General features: G+C 42.8%; 1 protein-coding gene across 2 annotated transcripts in view; it reads right to left on the bottom strand.

Moving 5' to 3' along the window:
- LOC121545967 (mitochondrial carrier homolog 1) overlaps positions 1-10,574 on the bottom strand; it is a 61,356-nt gene extending 50,782 nt beyond the window's left edge. For both annotated transcript variants that reach the window (XR_006657649.1, XM_041856923.2), the window contains exons 1-5: positions 10,302-10,574; positions 9,643-9,727; positions 9,441-9,547; positions 9,177-9,254; positions 3,761-3,818 (exon numbers count right to left, since the gene is read on the bottom strand). Coding sequence is in view for 1 of the 2 variants with exons in the window: in XM_041856923.2 (XP_041712857.1) it covers positions 3,761-3,818; positions 9,177-9,254; positions 9,441-9,547; positions 9,643-9,727; positions 10,302-10,478 (505 nt within the window). In the remaining variant the exon portion in view is untranslated. The remainder of the gene's footprint in view (positions 1-3,760; positions 3,819-9,176; positions 9,255-9,440; positions 9,548-9,642; positions 9,728-10,301) is intronic.
- Between the last annotated feature and the right edge of the window lie 10,205 nt (positions 10,575-20,779).

Below are 20,779 nucleotides of genomic sequence, written 5' to 3'. Positions count from 1 at the left end.
GTCATTATGGGGTATTGTGTGTAGGTTGATGAGGAAAATTTTTTATTTAAATCTATTTTAGAATAAGGCTGTAACGTAAGAAAATGTGGAAAAAGTCAAGGGGTCTGAGTACTTTCCGAATGCACTGTATCAGACCAAAATAAACATTCTGAAGGCACAGGGGAGAAAGGAGATCTAAATCCACGATCGGTCCATTCAATTCGTCCAGGACCTGTCTGCTAAGCTGAGAGAGAAACGCAAGGAATACATTCTGATCAGACAGTCTCTGGAGGAAAAGGGGATCAAGTCTCAGCTCCGCTTCCTGGCAATGCTGTGGGTATGGAAGGGAACACAAAGGATGGAATTCACAAGCGCCGATGAAACCCTAATCAAGCTACAACAAACCTTCCCAGTTGAAGGAGGTGAGCCCCCTGCTCTGAGAAGAGGACGAAGTAGGATGAAACGATGAGCACACTAGGCTACATACAGTGATGCCTAAGCCCAGTTTATTGTAATTTGAGACAATATCCTTTCCCCTCCCCCAATACAATCTATACTCTACTTTCCCCAAATACCTGTTCTTCTCTATGAAGTAACAATAGAAGTAGCCGATGCCAATGGGCTTAAGAAAGGGGCACAAGACAGGGATATCCCCTCTCCCCCCTCCTGTTTGCACTGGCAATTGAACAGCTTGCAGAAAGAATTAGACAGGACCCAAACGTAACAGGTAACAGTATTGGTAAATATTAATATAAACTAATCTTATTTGCGGATATACCTGAACAATATTGAAAACTCAATGCCCCCCTTGCTAAAAATATTTTCAGAATATTCTAAAATCTCAGGGCGTAAAATGTACGTGGATTTTTTTTAAAGAATGGCAATAACAAAAAATAATAACTCCTTTAAGTGGACCACAAAACATATCAAATACTTAGGATGCTTAATAAGTTACAAACATATACAGTGAGGGAAAAAAAAGTATTTGATCCCCTGCTGATTTTGTACGTTTGCCCACTGACAAATAAATTATCAGTGTATAATTTTTATGGTAGGTTTATTTGAACAGTGAGGGACAGAATAACAACAAAAAAATCCAGGAAAACGCATGTCAAAAATGTTATAAATTGATTTGCATTTTAAATGAGGGAATAAAGTATTTGACCCCCTCTCAATCAGAAAGATTTCTGGCTCCCAGGTGTCTTTTATACAGGTAACAAGCTGAGTTTAGGAGCACACTCTTAAAGGGAGTGCTCCGAATCTCAGTTTGTTACCTGTATAAAAGACACCTGTCCACAGAAGCAATCAATCAATCAGATTCCAAACTCTCCACCATGGCCAAGACCAAAGAGCTCTCCAAGGATATCAGGGACAAGATTGTAGACCTACACAAGGCTGGAATGGGCTACAAGACCATCGCCAAGCAGCTTGGTGAGAAGGTGACAACAGTTGGTGCGATTATTTGCAAATGGAAGAAACACAAAAGAACTGTCAATCTCCCTCGGCCTGGGGCTCCATGCAAGATCTCACCTCGTGGAGTTGCAATGATCATGAGAACGGTGAGGAATCAGCCCAGAACTACACGGGAGGATCTTGTCAATGATCTCAAGGCACCTGGGACCATAGACACCAAGAAAACAATTGGTAACACACTACGCTGTGAAGGACTGAAATCCTGCAGCGCCCGCAAGGTCCCCCTGCTCAAGAAAGCACATATACAGGCCTGTCTGAAGTTTGCCAATGAACATCTGAATGATTCAGAGGAGAACTGGGTGAAAGTGTTGTCGTCAGATGAGACCAAAATCGAGCTCTTTGGAATCAACTCAACTCGCCGTGTTTGGAGGACGAGGAATGCTGCCTATGACCCCAAGAACACCATCCCCACCGTCAAACATGGGGGTGGAAACATTATGCTTTGGGGGTGTTTTTCTGCTAAGGGGACACGACAACTTCACCGCATCAAAGGGACAATGGACGGGGCCATGTACCGTCAAATCTTGTGTGAGAACCTCCTTCCCTTAGCCAGGGCATTGAAAATGGGTCGTGGATGGGTATTCCAGCATGACAATAACCCAAAACACACGGCCAAGGCAACAAAGGAGTGGCTCAAGAAGAAGCACATTAAGGTCCTGGAGTGGCCTAGCCAGTCTCCAGACCTTAATCCCATAGAAAATCTGTAGAGGAAGCTGAAGGTTCGAGTTGCCAAACGTCAGCCTCGAAACCTTAATGACTTGGAGAAGATCTGCAAAGAGGAGTGGAACAAAATCCCTCCTGAGATGTATGCAAACCTGGTGGCCAACTACAAGAAACGTCTGACCTCTGTGATTGCCAACAAGGGTTTTGCCATCAAGTACTAAGTCATGTTTTGCAGAGGGTCAAATACTTATTTCCCTCATTAAAATGCAAATCAATTTATAACATTTTTGACATGCGTTTTTCTGGATTTTTTTGTTGTTATTCTGTCTGTCACTGTTCAAATAAACCTACCATTAAAATTATAGACTGATCATTTCTTTGTCAGTGGGCAAATGTACAAAATCAGCAGGGGATCAAATACTTTTTTCCCTCACTGTACAGATAACTTTATCCCATTACTCAACAATATGAAAGCAGATCTAAATAAATTGAATAATCTTGTGCCAATGCTATAAAGTCCAAAAGTTGTGGGCGGAGTTAGAAAGTTGGCTGTCAGAAGTAATACAATGTACATTTACTTTTAATCCGTCTGTCTGCATATTTCAAGACATGGCATATGAGGGTGCAGTGAGATACCCGATGGGTTGGACGATACTTTTCTCGTCAATCATATTGAAAAAACGTATACTTAGCTGGAAATCAACCAATCCTCCATTGTTAACACAATGGAAAGGTAAAATGCTTTATTATCTGAATGTTGAAAGTGCATGGGCGACGGAGAGAAACGAAATGGTGCAGTTTTAGGCCATTTGGCGGAGTGATGCGGGCGCTGGAGATGGGGGTTGTGAGCAGGTCTTTCTGGGCAGGGGTGATGTTGTGGATGTTTGTGAGCGTCTGTATGTTGTCGTTTGTATGTGTATGTTTCGTATTGTTAAAAAATATTAATAATAATAATAATAATAATATTTAAAAATATATAATAACCAAAACTTGGACACATATGTTAAGTTGTAGCCTATAGCCCACCACGACGTGAAAAAAGCATGAAGAGTTTATAGGCAGATTAAATCAATTATGACAGTGATGAGATTCAAATTTCCAATAAATATCAAGGGTATTATTTGAATGCTGGTGACATGATGTCGTTGCTGGGCTGCCATTATCCCCCCCCCAAAAAATATTTATCTTATCCATATCTCATCATATAACCTACCCTGTCAAATTTCTCAGCGACCACTATCTAGACTAGAGAGCATACGCCAAAACCAGATTGGGCAAGATTGCTATTTAACACAACAGTTTTTGTGACAAAGCCATCGGTAGAGTTGAAAATGCGATGTAAACACATTGAACTTCTGATTTTTATTCGGTACTTGGAAACTTAAGCTCAAAAGTGCTTTTTATGTGCACTACGTCATCACGCACAGCTTTTTATCCACAAGACATCAGTTTCATGGAAACACACCTCTGGTGGGAAAATGCGCATATTTTTTCTATGCAGATTTTACAATATTTGCATGAAAATCTGTTGCATATTGGATGGTAACCTAGCTAGTGTGAATTTAAAAAACAAACCTATAAACTCCTAGCCAATAAAGAAAATAAACAGACAGACAATCAAAACAGCAATTGCCTTGGGACTTACCATGGAAGGGATGAATGGCTATTCTGGACAGGCACTGGATGACCATCTCATGTGAGGTCTTGAGTGAGAGAAAGAGGAAATCAAAACAGTACTAAGTAGCAGTGGGCATAGCTATGCAAAACTGCTACATCTAACCCGTTCAGAAATCACCAAGTAGGCTATAATGGAATCTATTGCGAACACTAAAGATAAGACCAGCAAATATAGAATTGCACAACAATGTTATTTATCATTAACTACAACATAAGAGGGGATTTATTAATTACTTATTACAGGTTTTATACATGTATTAGAAGTCAGTGCTCTCATTCAAAAGTTATTTTATTTATGTGTTTATTTAAATAATACACTGAGTATACCAAACATTAAGGACATCTTGGGGTGGCAGGTAGCCTGGCGGGTAGGAGCGTTGGGCCAGTAACCGAAAGGTTGCTGGATCAAATCCCCGAGCTGACAAGGTAAAAATGTAATTCTGCCCGAGCAAGGCAGTTAACACACTGTTCCCCGGGCGCCGAAGACGTGGATGTCGATTAAGGCAGCCCTCCGTACCTCTCTGATTCAGAGGGGTTGGGTTGATGCTGAAGACACATTTCAGTTGAATGCATTCAGTTGTACAACTGACTAGTATCGCCTTTCCCTTACCTTCCTAATATTGAGTTGCCCTCAGACCAGCCTCAATTTGTCAGGGCATGAACTCTACAAGGTGTTGAAAATGTTTCACAGGGATGTTGGCCCATGTTGACTCCAATGCTTCCCACAGTTGTGTCAAGTTGGCTGGATGTCCTTTGGGTGGTGGACCATTCTTGATACACATGGCAAACTGTTGAGTGTGAAAAACCAACAGCGTGGCAGTTGTTGACACAACCCGGTGTGCCTGGCACCTTCTACCATACCCCATTCAAAGGCCCTTAAATATTTTCTTGTCACCCTCTGAATGGCACACACGTCTCAAATGTGTCATGGCTTAAAAATCCTTCTTTAACCTGTCTCCTCCACTTCATCTACACTGATTGAAGTGGATTTAACAAGTGACATCAATAAGGGATCATAGCTTTCACCTGGATTCACCTGGTCAGTCTATGTCATGGAAAGAGCAGTTTTGTATACTCAGTGTATATACAGGTAAAAGTCAGTAAATTAGAATATTTTGAAAAACTTGATTTATTTCAGTAATTGCATTCAAAAGGTGTAACTTGTACATTATATTTATTCATTGCACACAGACTGATGCATTCAAATGTTTATTTCATTTAATTTTGATGATTTGAAGTGGCAACAAATGAAAATCCAAAATTCCGTGTGTCACAAAATTAGAATATTGTGTAAGGGTTACATTTTGAAGACACCTGGTGCCACAAACTAATCAGCTGATTAACTCAAAACACCTGCAAAGGGCTTTAAATGGTCTCTCAGTCCAGTTCTGAAGCCTACACAAACATGGGGAAGACTTCAGATTTGACAGCTGTCCAAAAGGCGACCATCGACACATTGCACAAGGAGGGAAAGACACAAAAGGTTATTGCAGAAGAGGCTGGCTGTTCTCAGAGCTCTGTGTCCAAACACATTAATAGAGAGGCAAAGGGAAGGAAAAACTGTGGTCAGAAAAAGTGTACAAGCGATAGGGATCACCGCGCCCTAGTCAAGATTGTGAAAAAAACCCATTCAAAAATGTGGGGGAGATTCACAAGGAGTGGACAGCTGCTGGAGTCAGGGCTTCAAGATCCACCACCAAGAGACGCTTGAAAGACATGGGTTTCAACTGCCGCATACCTCGTGTCAAGCCACTGTTGACCAAGAAACAGCGCGAAAAGCGTCTCACCTGGGCTAAGGGAAAAAAAGAGCTGGACTGCTGCTGAGTGGTCTAAAGTCATGTTTTCTGACGAAAGCAAATTTTGCATTTCCTTTGGAAATCGAGGTCCCAGAGTCTGGAGGAAGACAGGAGAGGCACAGGATCCACGTTGCCTGAAGTCTAGTGTAAAGTTTCCACCATCAGTGATGGTTTGGGGTGCCATGTCATCTGCTGGTGTCGGTCCACTCTGTTTCCTGAGATCCAGGGTCAACGCAGCCGTCTACCAGCAAGTTTTAGAGCACTTCATGCTTCCTGCTGCTGACCTGCTCTATGGAGATGGAGATTTCAGGTTCCAACAGGACTTGGCGCCTGCACACAGCGCAAAATCTACCCGTGCCTGGTTTACGGACCATGGTATTTCTGTTCTAAATTGGCCAGCCAACTCCCCTGACCTTAGCCCCATAGAAAATCTGTGGGGTATTGTGAAAAGGAAGATGCAGAATGCCAGACCCAACAACGCAGAAGAGTTGAAGGCCACTATCAGAGCAACCTGGGCTCTCATAACACCTGAGCAGTGCCAGAAACTCATCGACTCCATGCCACGCCGCATTAATGCAGTAATTGAGGCAAAAGGAGCTCCAACCAAGTATTGAGTATTGTACATGCTCATATTTTTCATTTTCATACTTTTCAGTTGGCCAACATTTCTAAAAAATCCCTTTTTTGTATTAGCCTTAAGTAATATTCTAATTTTGTGACACACGGAATTTTGGATTTTCATTTGTTGCCACTTCAAATCATCAAAATTAAATGAAATAAACATTTGAATGCATCAGTCTGTGTGCAATGAATAAATATAATGTACAAGTTACACCTTTTGAATGCAATTACTGAAATAAATCAAGTTTTTCAAAATATTCTAATTTACTGACTTTTACCTGTATACACACACGTTACATGGATATTTTCTTTTATTTAACCAGTTAAGAACAAGTTCTCATTTACAACTGCGACCTGGCCAAGATAAAGCAAAGCAGTGCGATAAAAACAACAACACAGTTACATCTGGGATAAACAAAACGTACAGTCAATAACACAATAGAAAATCTATATAAAGTGTGTGCAAATTTAGTAAGTTATGGAGGTAAGGCAATAAATAGGCCATAGTGCAAAATAATTACAATTTAGTATTAACACTGGAATGATAGATGTGCAGAAGATGATGTGCAAATTGAGATACTGGGGTGCAAATGAGCAAATTAAATAACAATATGGGGATGAGGTAGTTGGGTGGGCTAATTACAGTGATCGGTAAGCTGCTCTGACAACTGATGCTTAAAGTTAGTGAGGGAGATAAGAGTCTCCAGCTTCAGAGATGTTTGCAGTTCGTTCCAGTCATTGGCAGCAGAGAACTGGAAGGAATGGCGGCCAAAGGAGGTGTTGGCTTTGGGGATAACCAGTGAGATATACCTGCTGGAGCGCATACTACGGGTGGGTGTTGCTATGGTGACCAATGAGCTAAGATAAGGCGGGGATTTGCCTAGCAGTACTTTTTTTTAGGGAGCGTTTGACAGTGATAAGGGGTGGTCGTTTGACCGCGGACCCATTACGGACGCAGGCAATGATTGCTGAGTTCCTGGTTGAAGACAGCGGAGGTGTATTTAGAGGGTAAATTAGTCAGGATGATATCTATGAGGGTGCCCATGTTAACGGATTTAGGGTTGTACCTCGTAGGTTCCTTGATAATTTGTGTGAGATTGAGGGCATCTAGTTTAGATTGTAGGATGGCCGAGGTGTTAAGCATATCCCAGTTTAGGTCACCAAGCAATACGAACTCTGAGGATAGATGGGGGGCAATCAATTCACATATGGTGTCCAGGGCACAGCTGGGGGCTGAGGGGGGTCTGTAGCAAGCGGCAACAGTGAGACTTATTTCTAGAAGTAGAAGCTCAAACTGTTTGGGCACAGACCTGGATAATATGATAGAGCTCTACAGTAGATTGCAACTCCGCCCCCTTTGGCAGTTCTATCTAGACGGAAAATGTTGTAGTTGGGAATGGACATTTCTGAATCTTTGGTGGCCTTCATAAGCCAGGATTCAGACACTGCTAGAACATCAGGGTTGGCGGAGTGTGCTAACGCAGTGAATAACTCAAACTTAGGGAGGAGGCTTCTGATGTTAACATGCAAGAAACCAAGGCTTTTGCGGTTACAGAAGTCAACAAATGATAACGCCTGGGGAGTAGGAGTGATACTGGGGGTTACAGGGCCTGGGTTAACCTCTACATCACCAGAGGAACAGAGGAGGAATAGAATAAGGATACTGCTAAAGGCTTTAAGAACTGGTCTTCTAGTGCGATTTCCGGGCGTTGTAGAATAGATGTATGTACAGACAAGGATATGGAAGGATATGAGTACAGTGGAGGTAAACCTAAGCGTTGGGTGAAAGACGATGAAAGAGATAGCATCACTGGAGGCACCAATTGAGCCGGTCCACGTGTGTGGGGGGTGGGACAAAGGAGCTATCTGAGGCAGGTTGAGCGGCACTGAGGGCTCTAGAGTGAAAAAGTACAGTAAGAACTAACCGAAACAGCAATAGGCAAGGCATATTGACATGGGAGAGAGGCATAAAGCAATCACAGGTGTTATTCGAGACAGCTAAGACAACAGCTGGTAATGGTGACGAAAATGTTTGAGGTGAGGCTAAACAGATAAACAGGATGGGGTAACGTATAAAGGAACAGTCCAGCAGGCATCAGCTGTGTAGCTGAGTGATCATAAGGTCCAGTGAACAGCAATAGGTGAGTCCGGGAGCAGTTCAGCGGGAGGCACGGCTGTTGATTGCGTGTGCTAGCGGGCCGGGTCTAGCAGATGGATCTTCGTGGTCGTCGCAACGGGAAGCATGTTGAAACCACATCAGACGATTACGTCGGCAGACCAGTCGTGATGGATCGGCGGGGCTCCGTGTCAACACTAGAAGGTCCCGTCCGGTTGACAGAGAGGTAGATAGCCAGGAGATGGGCCTGGCTCGAGGCTAGCTCAAGGCTAACTGGGGCTTGCCAACAACAACAACAGCCATTCGGTTGCAGCTAGCTAGTTGCGATGATCCGGTGTTAAGGTCCAGTGATTCAGTGATTCCGGCAGAAAATCCGATATGCTATGGCTCGATAGCGCGATGTGCAGACTGGCCAATAATTGTCCAGGCTAGAGCTGGCTGGTAGGTAGTGCAGGCCACGACAATGGTGAAGACCGCTAACGGTGGCAAATAGCAAGTAGCTAGTTAGCTGGCTAGTTTCAGCCGGATGTTCTAGATACGAAGGTATAAAGAAATAATATAATCCATTCCACATTGGGTGAGGCGGGTTGCAGGAAAGTATATTTAGTTAAAGGATGGAAAGTGAGATTGAGAAATATATACGAAAAAAACATGAGGACACTACAGAAAACACGACCGCACTGCTACGCCACCATAATACTTCCAGACCAGAATGTCTAGAAAAGGGAGGGGGATAAGGAGCATATTCGCAAAAAAAAACTGTCCCCCCCAACCTAATAAACTCAACTGGCTTCACATGGACCCACTTGACACTTTGAAATTATGTGCACTATCACACTTTGACCTCTCACCTCTTTCACCACGTTCCTGAGGGAGGTCTTCAAGTCGTCTCTGTTCGATACATGCTCCGCCTGCTCTGCTGGAATGGCCTGTCAAATACATTATTAAATTACATGTGTCTCTCTCATTTGATAAGGACACTTTGAAAAGCTCCAATGATTGGCTGAATTATACGCTTTTGTGGCCAGAGTGGCGAGTGTCAAATACCTATTGAGAGCAGTTGCAGTTATGAGTGATTATGAACTACCACTCCTCTGGGTCAAGGATTCCCTTACCTGTTTGATTTTACTCCGTACCATGTTGGAGATGGCACTGGACATAATTCGTGGGGATAGACCTCGGAAAAGTCCCATCTTTCCATCAACCCTTACGATGTGCTGTGCTGTGGACAGATAGACATCACAGTCCTGTCAACTCTTCTTCCCCATATACAGGGTGACAAATTAGGATGATAACTCATGGGCAAGACTCACACACCATAGGAGAAGAATCCAGGGAGGTACAACACTTTCCTCCCAAACATGGTGGTTCCAACTGTTGGGGTGAGGGGCTCATGTCCAATCTGAAAGCACACACAATTCACTGGAAGCAAGCTGGCATACTGAAGGGGAAGCACTTTGATATATTTGCTAGCTGTTGTAGCTAGCTAGGACCTAGTTGTAGTGGTAGGATCTTGGCATGCACTTGCAGTTGGCAGAGAGGGGCCATCTTGGACAGTTAGGTACTGAAAAGGGCAGACTGGCATGCAGTGAATTTGAGCAAATGTAGCTAATATTGAATGAAAATAATGTCCATTTCGCTTTATCTGTCCTCCCCAGACACACGTACTTTGAGAGATAACATTGGCTATGCTCAATGCTTGAGGTTTGACTGGGGGTGGGCAAAGCCAGGACTAGAGATGATGCCATCTATGACGTTAGTTACCAAGCTAGCATAATCGAAATTGGGGTGGAAAAGAGGGTAAAATACCCCAAAATAAATAGCTTGCTAGCTAGCCGGCAAGCAACCTCAAGCATCCCAATCATACTCCTGAAAGTGGGAATTCAAAGTGATAGCCCTCGTGCTTGCTGGCTAAATAATTCATAACTCAAACCAACATGGATTTAGCTAAATTGAGTGAGTAACTAGCTAGCTACCTGAATTAGCAGTTTGACGTACAGCAGCGGGTGTGTGATCGCTGTCACCCCGGCTCCGAGAAGCACGATTGCCGTGTCCATGTCCATGTCCACGGCCGTGCTGGACGCATCCTGGTCAAATCTGTGGCGCTCCCTTCGCCCACCTGTATCGCCAGACAAGTTCTCCGGCGTCACCATTTTCACGGCGATATTGAGGGGAATCCTCCACTGTCGACAATTTCACAGGCGGTGCAGGGAATGGGATGCGAAAAATAAGAAATGTCATGTGATTCGTTCGAGCACCAAAACACAAGAGGCGGGGCTACTTTTTCTCCCTGTGGAAGAGGAATGAGCTGCATGCTCCTTTCTATCCAGCTGATGGTAGTGTTGTCTTAATTTATTTGGGACAGTACACTACAGCTCAGTAGGGCCTAGTCCTACTGCCAAAGATGAACCCATATTCATATGCCATGGAAACTGCCGTAATGTAATTGTGAAATGGAAATTGTGAAGAAATATATATCAAATATCTGATTTATATTAATTGTAGAGTCAGCGAAATGACATTGCCACGAACAGCACTGCAGATATTGAGATGAGCCAGACTTCGCTCAAACACTAGCAATGGTCATCAAGGAAATTGTTAAAGGTTTTAAAAACTATTTTAATAAATGCTACAGTTCGACAATGGATGAAGATACTCCAAACGTTTTGCATTTTTATAATCCATAGCATATTCACTGAATTATGGAATGCTTTCGACACCTTGTAGAGTCCAAGCCCTGACGAATTGAGGCAGTTCTGAGGGCAAAAGGAAGAAACAAATGAATTTAATCACATTTAGAATAAGGCTGTAACGTAACAAAATGTGGAAAAAGTCAAGGGGTCTGAATACTTTCCGAACGCACTGTATATATACAGTACGAGTCAAAAGTTTGGACACACCTACTCATTCAAGGCTTTTTCTTTATTTTTACTATTTTCTACATTGTAGAATAATACTGAAGACATCAAAACTATTAGAAAACACATATGGCATCATGTAGTAACCAAAAAAGTGATAAACAAATTTGAGATTCTTCTAAGTAGCCACCCTTTGCCTTTATGACAGCTTTGCACACTCTTGGCATTCTCTCAACCAGCTTCATGAGGTAGTCACCTGGAATGCATTTCAATTAACAGGTGTGCCTTGTTCAAAGTTAATTTGTGGAATTTCTTTCCTTCTTAATGCGTTTGAGCCAATCACTTGTGTTGTGACAAGGTAGTGGTGGTATACAGGAGATAGCCCTATTTGGTAAAAGACCAAGTCCATATTATGGCAAGAACAGCTCAAATAAGCAAAGAGAAACGACAGCCCATCATTACTTTAAGACTTGAAGGTCAGTCAATCTGGAAAATGTCAAGAACTTTGAAAGTTTCTTCAAGTGCAGTCGCAAAAACCATCAAGCGCTATGATGAAACTGGCTATCATGAGGACCGCCACAGGAAAGGAAGACCCAGAGTTACCTCTGCTGCAGAGGATAAATTCATTAGAGTTAACTGCACCTCAGATTGCAGCCAAAATAAATGCTTCACAGAGTTCAAGTAACAGACACATCTCAACATCAACTGTTCAGAGGAGACTGCGTGAATCAGGCCTTCATGCTTGGGCCAAGACACAGGAGCAATGGACATTAGACAGATGGAAATCTGTTCTTTGGTCTAATGAGTCCAAATTTGAGATTTTTGGTTCGAACCGCCGTGTCTTTGTGAGATGCAGAGAAGGTGAATGGATGATCTCCGCATGTGTGGATCCCACCGTGAAGCATGGAGGAGGAGGTGTGATGGTGTAGGGGTGCTTTGCTGGTGACACTGTCTGTGATTTATTTAGAATTCAAGGCACACTTAACCAGCATGGCTACCACAGCATTTTGCAGCGATACGCCATCCCATCTGGTTTGCGCTTAGTGGGACTATAATTTGTTTTTCAACAGGACAATGTCCCAAAACACACCTCCAGGCTGTGTATGGGCTATTTGACCAAGAGGGAGAGTGATGGAGTGCTGCATCAGATGACCTGGCCTCCACAATCGCCCGACCTCAACCCAATTGAGATGGTTTGGGATGAGATGGACTGCAGAGTGAAGGAAAAACAGCCTACAAGTGCTCAGAATATGTGGGAACTCCTTCAAGACTGTTGGAAAAGCATTCCTCATGAAGCTGGTTGAGAGAATGCCAAGAGTGTGCAAAGCTGTCATCAAGGCAAAGGGTGGCTACACTTTTTTGGTTACTACATGATTCCATATGTGTTATTTCATAGTTTTGATGTCTCCACTATTATTTTACAATGTAGAAAATAGTCAAAATAAAGAAAAACCCTTGAATGAGTAGGTGTGTCCAAACTTTTGACTGGTACTTTATTCACATTTGTTAGGTTACAGCCTTATTCTATAATTGATATTTTTTTTATCTCATCAATCTACAAACAATACCCCATAATGACAAATAAAAAACTGTTAAAAATAAATAAAAATAAAATCTTTTTTTTATCACATTTACATAAGTATTCAGACCCTTTACTCAGTACATTGTTGAAGCACCTTTGGCAGTGATTACAGCCTCGAGTCTTCTTGGGTATGACGCTACAAGCTTGGCACACCTGCATTTGGGGAGTTTCTCCCTTTCTTCTCTGCAGATCCTTTCAAGCTCTGTCAGATTGGATGGGGAGCGTCGCTGCACAGCTATTTTCAGGTCTCTGTAGAGATGTAAGATCGGGGTCAAGATCTGGGCCACTCAAGGACATTCAGAGACTTGTCCTGAAGCCACTCCTGTGTTGTCTTGGCTGTGTGCTTAGGGTCATTGTCCTGTTGGAAGGTGAACCTTCGCCCCAGTCTGAGGTCCTGAGTTCTCTGAAGCAGGTTTTCATCAAGGATCTCTCTGTACTTTGTCCCGTTCATCTTTCCCTCGATCCTGACTAGTCTCCCAGTCCCTGCCGCTGAAAAACATCCCCACAGCATGATGATTCCACCACCATGCTTCACCGTCGGGATGGTGCCAGGTTTCCTCCAGACGTGAGGCTTGGCATTCAGGCCAAAGAGTTTAATATTGGTTTCATCAGACCAGAGAATCTTGTTTCTCATGGTCTGAGAGTCTTTAGGTGCCTTTTGGCAAACTCCAAGCGGGCTGTCATGTGCCTTTTACTGAGGATTGGCTTCCGTCTGGCCGAGATGGTTGTCCTTCTGGAAGGTTCTCCCATCTCCTCAGAGGATCTCTGGAGCTCTGTCAGAGTTACCATCAGGTTCTTGGTCACCTCCCTGACCAAGGCCCTTCTCCCCCGATTGCTCAGTTTGGCCGGGCGGCCAGCTATAGGAAGAGTTTTGGTGTTTCCAAACTTGTTCCATTTAAGAAAGATGGAGGCCACTGTGTTCTTCGGGACCTTCAATGCTGCAGAAATGTTTTGGTACCCTTCCCCAGATCTGTGCCTAGACACAATCCTGTCTCGGAGCTCTACGGACAATTCCGTCGACCTCATGGCTTGATTCTTGCTCTGACATGCACTGTCAACTGTGGGACCTTATATAGACAGGTGTGTGACTTTCCAAATCATGTCCAATCAATTGAATTTACCACAGGTGGACTCCAATCAAGTTGTAGAAACATCTCAAGGATGATGAATGGAAACAGGATGCACCTCAGCTCAATTTCGAGTCTCATAGCAAAGGGTCTGAATACTTATGTAAATAAGGTATTTTAGTTCTTTTTTTAGTTCTTTTTAGCATAGGTTTCTAAAAACCGGTTTTCGCTTTGTCATTATGGGGTATTGTGTGTAGATTGATGAGGGGGAAAAAAACAATTTAATCCATGTTAGAATAAGGCTGTAAAGTAACAACATGTGGAAAAGGTCAAGTGGGCTGAATAATTCCCGAATGCACTGTATATATAATATATTATATAGTGTTTATCATAATTTTTGAATGACTACCTCATCTCTGTACCCCACACATACAGTTATCTGTAAGGTCACTCAGTCGAGTAGTGAATTTCAAACACAGATTCATCCACAAAGACCAGGGAGAATTTCCAATGCCTCGCAAAGAAGGGCACCTATTGGCCGATGGGTAAAAATGTAATATCCCTTTGAGCATGGTGAAGTTATTAATTACACTTTGGATGGTGTATCAATACACCCAGTCACTACAAAGATACAGGCGTCCTTCCTAACTCAATTGCCGGAGAGGAATGGAAACCTCTCAGGGATTTTACATGAGGCCAATGGTGACTTTAAAACAGTTACAGAGTTTAATGGCTGTGATAAGAGAAAACTGAGGATGGATCAACAACATTGTAGTTACTCCACAATACTAACCTAATTGACAGAGTGACAAAAAGGAAGCCTGTACAGAAAAAAAATCTTCCAAAACATGCATCCTGTTTGCAACAAGGCACTTAAGTAATACTGCAAAAAATGTTAACCTACTTTTTGTCCTGAATACAAAGTCTTATGTTTGGGGCAAATCCAATACAACACATTGCTGAGTACCACTCTCCATATTTTCAAGCATAGTGATGGCTGCATCATGTTATGGGTATTCTTGTAATCGGGGAGTTTTTCAGGATAAAAAATAAATGGAATGGAACTAAGCACAGGCAAAATCCTAGAGGAAAACCTGGTTCCGTCTGCTTTCCACCAGTCACTGGGTGATGAATTCACCTTTCAGCAGAACAGTAACCTAAAACACAATTCCAAATCTACACTGGAGTTGCTTACCAAGAAGACAGTGAATGTTCATCAGTGTCCGAGTTACAGTTTTGACTTAAATCTACTTGAAAATCTATGGCAAGACCTGCAATTGGTTGTCTAGCAATGATCAACACTGGAGGGGTGCTCTCCTCTTATCTACCAACATAGATAGGGCTCTAACTCCTCTAGCCCCACAGTGAAATAGGGTGCAGGCCAGGCAGCAGGCTGTTAGCCAACCTGCCAGCTTAGTGGAGTCTGCCAACAGCATAGTCAGTGTAGTCAGCTCAGCCATACCCATTGAGACTGTGTCTGTGCCTCCGACCTAGGTTGGGCAAAACTAAACATGGTGGTGTTCACCCTAGCAATCTTATTAGGATAAAGACCTCCTCCATTCCTGCCATTATTGAAAGAGATCGTGATACCTCACATCTCAAAATAGGGTTACTTAATGTTAGATCCCTCACTTCAAAGGCAGTCATAGTCAATGAACTCATCACTGATCATAATCTTGATGTGATTGGCCTGACTGAAACATGGCTTAAGCCTGATGAATTTGCTGTGTTAAATGAGGCCTCACCTCCTGGTTACACTAGTGACCATATTCCCCGTGCATCCCGCAAAGGCGGAGGTGTTGCTAACATTTACGATAGCAAATTTCAATTTACAAAAAAAAAAAATGACGTTTTCATCTTTCGAGCTTCTAGTCATGAAATCTATGCAGCCTACTCAATCACTTTTTATAGCTACTGTTTACAGGCCTCCTGGGCCATATACAGCGTTCCTCTCTGAGTTTCCTGAATTCCTATCAGACCTTGTAGTCATAGCAGATCATATTCTAATTTTTGGTGATTTTAATATTCACATGGAGAAGTCCACAGACCCACTCCAAAAGTCTTTCGGAGCCATTATCGACTCAGTGGGTTTTGTCCAACATGTCTCTGGACCTACTCACTGCCACAGTCATACTCTGGACCTAGTTTTGTCCCATGGAATAAATGTTGTAGATCTTAATGTTTTTCCACAAAATCCTGGACTATCGGACCACCATTTTATTACGTTTGCAATCGCAACAAATAATCTGCTCAGACCCCAACCAAGGAGCATCAAAAGTCGTGCTATAAATTCTCAGACAACACAAAAATTCATTGATGCCCTTCCAGACTCCTTCTGCCTACCCAAGGACGTCAGAGGACAAAAATCAGTTAACCACTTAACTGAGGAACTCAATTTAACCTTGCGCAATACCCTAGATGCAGTTGCACCCCTAAAAACGAAAAACATTTGTCATAAGAAACTAGCTCCCTGGTATACAGAAAATACCCGAGCTTTGAAGCAAGCTTCCAGGAAATTGGAACGGAAATGGCGCCACACCAAACTGGAAGTCTTCCGACTAGCTTGGAAAGACAGTACCGTGCAGTACCGAAGAGCCCTCACTGCTGCTCGATCATCCTACTTTTCCAAATTAATCGAGGAAAATAAGAACAATCCAAAATTTCTTTTTGATACTGTTGCAAAGCTAACTAAAAAGCAGCATTCCCCAAGAGAGGATGGTTTTCACTTCAGCAGTGATAAATTCATGAACTTCTTTGAGGAAAAGATCATGACCATTAGAAAGCAAATTACGGACTCCTCTTTGAATCTGCGTATTCCTCCAGGGCTTAGCTGTCCTGGATCTGCACAGCTCTGCGAGGGCCTGGGATCGGGAGAGACACTTAAGTGTTTTAGTACTATATCTCTTGACACAATGATGAAAATAATCATGGCCTCTAAACCTTCAAGCTGCATACTGGATCCTATTCCTACTAAACTGCTGAAGGAGCTGCTTCCTGTGCTTGGCCCTCCTATGTTGAACATAATAAACAGCTCTCTATCCACCGGATGTGTACCAAACTCACTAAAAGTGGCAGTGATAAAGCCTCTCTTGAAAAAGCCAAACCTTGACCCGGAAAATATAAAAAACTATCGGCCTATATCGAATCTTCCATTCCTCTCAAAAATTTTAGAAAAAGCTGTTGCGCAGCAACTCACTGCCTTTCTGAAGACAAACAATGTATACGAAATGCTTCAGTCTGGTTTTAGACCCCATCATAGCACTGAGACTGCACTTGTGAAGGTGGTAAATGACCTTTTAATGGCGTCAGACCGAGGCTCTGCATCTGTCCTCGTGCTACTAGACCTTAGTGCTGCCTTTGACACCATCGATCACCACATTCTTTTGGAGAGACTGGAAACCCAAATTGGTCTACACGGACAAGTTCTGGCCTGGTTTAGATCCTACCTGTCGGAAAGATATCAGTTTGTCTCTGTGAATGGTCTGTCCTCCGACAAATCAACTGTACATTTCGGTGTTCCTCAAGGTTCCGTTTTAGGACCACTATTGTTTTCACTATATATTTTACCTCTTGGGGATGTTATTCGAAAACATAATGTTAACTTTCACTGCTATGCGGATGACACACAGCTGTACATTTCAATGAAGCATGGTGAAGCCCCAAAATTGCCCTCGCTAGAAGCCTGTGTTTCAGACATAAGGGAAGTGGATGGCTGAAAACTTTTTACTTTTAAACTCGGACAAAACAGAGATGCTTGTACTAGGTCCCAAGAAACAAAGAGATCTTCTGTTAAATCTGACAATTCATCTTGATGGTTGTAAAGTCGTCTCAAATAAAACTGTGAAGGACCTAGGCGTTACTCTTGACCCTGATCTCTCTTTTGACGAACATATCAAGACTGTTTCAAGGACAGCTTTTTTCCATCTACGTAACATTGCAAAAATCAGAAATTTTCTGTCCAAAAATGATGCAGAAAAATTAATCCATGCATTTGTTACTTCTAGATTAGACTACTGCAATGCTCTATTTTCCGAGCTACCCCGGATAAAGCACTAAATAAACTTCAGTTAGTGCTAAATACGGCTGCTAGAATCCTGACTAGAACCAAGAAATTTGATCATATTACTCCAGTGCTAGCTTCCTACACTGGCTTCCTGTTAAGGCAAGGGCTGATTTCAAGGTTTTACTGTTAACCTATAAAGCGTTACATGGGCTTGCTCCTACCTATCTTTCCGAGTTGGTCCTGCCGTACATACCAATACGTACGCTACGGTCACAAGACGCAGGCCTCCTAATTGTCCCTAGAATTTCTAAGCAAACAGCGGGAGGCAGGGCTTTCTCCTATAGATCTCCATTTTTATGGAACAGTCTGCCTACCCATGTGAGAGACGCAGACTCGGTCTCAACCTTTAAGTCTTTACTGAAGACTTATCTCTTCAGTAGGTCATATGATTGAGTGTAGTCTGGCCCAGGAGTGTGAAGGTGAACGGAAAGGCTGGAGCAACGAACAGCCCTTGCTGTCTCTGCCGGGCCGGTTCCCCTCTCCACTGGGGTTCTCTGCCTCTAACCCTGTTGCAGGGGCTGAGTCACTGGCTTGCTGGTGCTCTTTCATGCCGTCCCTGGGAGGGGTGCGTCACTTGAGTGGGTTGAGTTACTGACGTGATCTTCCTGTCTGGGTTGGCGCCCCCTTGGTTTGTGCTGTGGTGGAGACCTCTGTGGGCTATACTCGGCCTTGTCTCAGGATTGTAAGTTGGTGGTTGGGGATATCCCTCTAGTGGTGCGGGGGCTGTGCTTTGGGCGGAGTGGGTGGGGGTTATATCCTTCCTGTTTGGCCCTGTCCGGGGTTTCTTCGGATGGGGCCACAGTGTCTCCGGACCGCTCCTGTCTCAGCCTCCAGTATTTATGCTGCAGTAGTTTATGTGTCGGGGGCTGGGGTTAGTTGGTTATACCTGGAGTACTTCTCCTGTCTTATCCAGTGTCCTGTGTGAATTTAAGTATGCTCTCTCTAATTCTCTCGTTCTCTCTTTCTCTCTGAGAACCTGAGCCCTAGGACCATACGTCAGGACTACCGGGCATGATGACACCTTGCTGTCCCCAGTCCGCCTGGCCTTGCTGCTATTCCAGTTTAAACTGTTCTGCCTGCGGTTATGGAACCCCTACCTGTCCCAGACCTGCTGTTTTAAACTCTAATGATCGGCTATGAAAAGCCAACTGAGATTTATTCCTGATTATTATTTGACCATGCTTGTCACTTATGAACATTTTTGAACATCTTGGCATGGTTCTGTTATAACCTCCACCCGGCACAGCCAGAAGAGGACTGGCCACCCCCTCATAGCCTGGTTCCTCTCTAGGTTTCTTCCTAGGTTTTGCCTTTCTAGGGAGTTTTTCCTAGCCACCGTGCTTCTACACCTGCATTACTAGCTGTTTGGGGTTTTAGGCTGGGTTTCTGTACAGCACTTCGAGATATTAGCTGATGTAAGAAGGGCTATATAAAATAAAATTGATTGATTGATTGATTGATCAACAACCAATTTGACAGAGCTTGAAATATTCTGAAAATATTATTAGGCAAATGTTGCCCAATCCAGGTGTCACACGCTCTTAAACACTTATAGAATTATATATTATAATATATATATAGACTTAGACCCAGAAAGACTCACAGCTGTAATCGCTGCCAAAGGTGCTTCTACAAAGTATTGACTCAGGGGTGTGAAAACGTATATAAATGAGATATTTCTGTTTTTCATTTTCAATAAATGTGCAAACATTTCTAAAAACATGTTTTCACTTTGTCGTTATGGGGTGTGTAAATGGGTGAGAGAGAAAAAATATATTGAATCCATTTTGAATTCAGGCTGTAACAACAAAATGTGGAATAAGTCAAGGGGTATGAATACTTTCTGAAGGCCCTGTGTATATAATGTCTGTGTCAATGACTGATTTTACCTGTATTCCTATACTTTGCACTTTAAAGTAAATGTCAGCTCTGTTAAAATACTCTCAAGAAAACTATTATATTTATCATAGTGATTCAGGAATAACATTTAAACAGAATAATATGCCCCACCAGCATTAGACAACTATAATGAAATTTCAAACTCAAATTGTTGAAATAAGTAAATAAAATCAATGATGAGAGAATAGTCATATTTACTGATTACTAAAATAGCATTGCAGATGTATTATAGGTATGAATGTGTAAGGGACTTCTGAAATTCTACAGAAGAAAGATCAGCATACCCCAAATCCAGAGGTTGTGAGTTCATTGCCCAGGTGGGGTCATATTGATAAGTCAGTCCTAAGTGATCTTGTCAAATGTTATCATATTGTCATTGATTTAAGATTTTTACAAAATTTTAACAGTATACCACTTACCTTAAAACCCCCATACCATTTAATGACGTTACTTATATTGGTTTGGCACACCTGGGACCATCAAGTGAAAAAACCTCTGGGGACCATGACACAACATTCCAAGAACATCCTAAAAATGTCCTCAGGGAGGTCACCGGGATAAACCGGGAACTAGATAAAACATCCGGGGGACCATGACACAACATCTTGACCACTTTAGGCAACCATTTCATGATGTTCCGTTCCCTTGGGACCTTCACGCAACATCCTAATGACTAGTAAAATGAATGTTCTGAGAAAGTCCTAGAAAGGTCCTGACATGGTTCTGAAATGGTCCTTAGGTTAACGTCATATTTTAATGTAACTAGAGTGGGATAATGTCTAGCTGAAACCCATAAAGGGACCTAATGGGAACGTCACCGAATGAAATACCTTCACCATAGAGTACGGGGAGGTTGACGACAACACCTCTCATCTAATATTCAACACCCCTCATCTTTATATCGGAGATGTGCCTGTTGTTCACACGCGTATCTGCCCTCTCATTGACTAGAATGATCCCACCTGATCTCGCCTCCTCCGGCCTT

This window comes from Coregonus clupeaformis, chromosome 30, assembly GCF_020615455.1.
Source record: "Coregonus clupeaformis isolate EN_2021a chromosome 30, ASM2061545v1, whole genome shotgun sequence".
Taxonomy (NCBI): Eukaryota; Metazoa; Chordata; class Actinopteri; order Salmoniformes; family Salmonidae; genus Coregonus; species Coregonus clupeaformis.
Note: the sequence above shows the minus strand (reverse complement) of the source record. Positions and strands in the feature narration are given on the sequence as shown.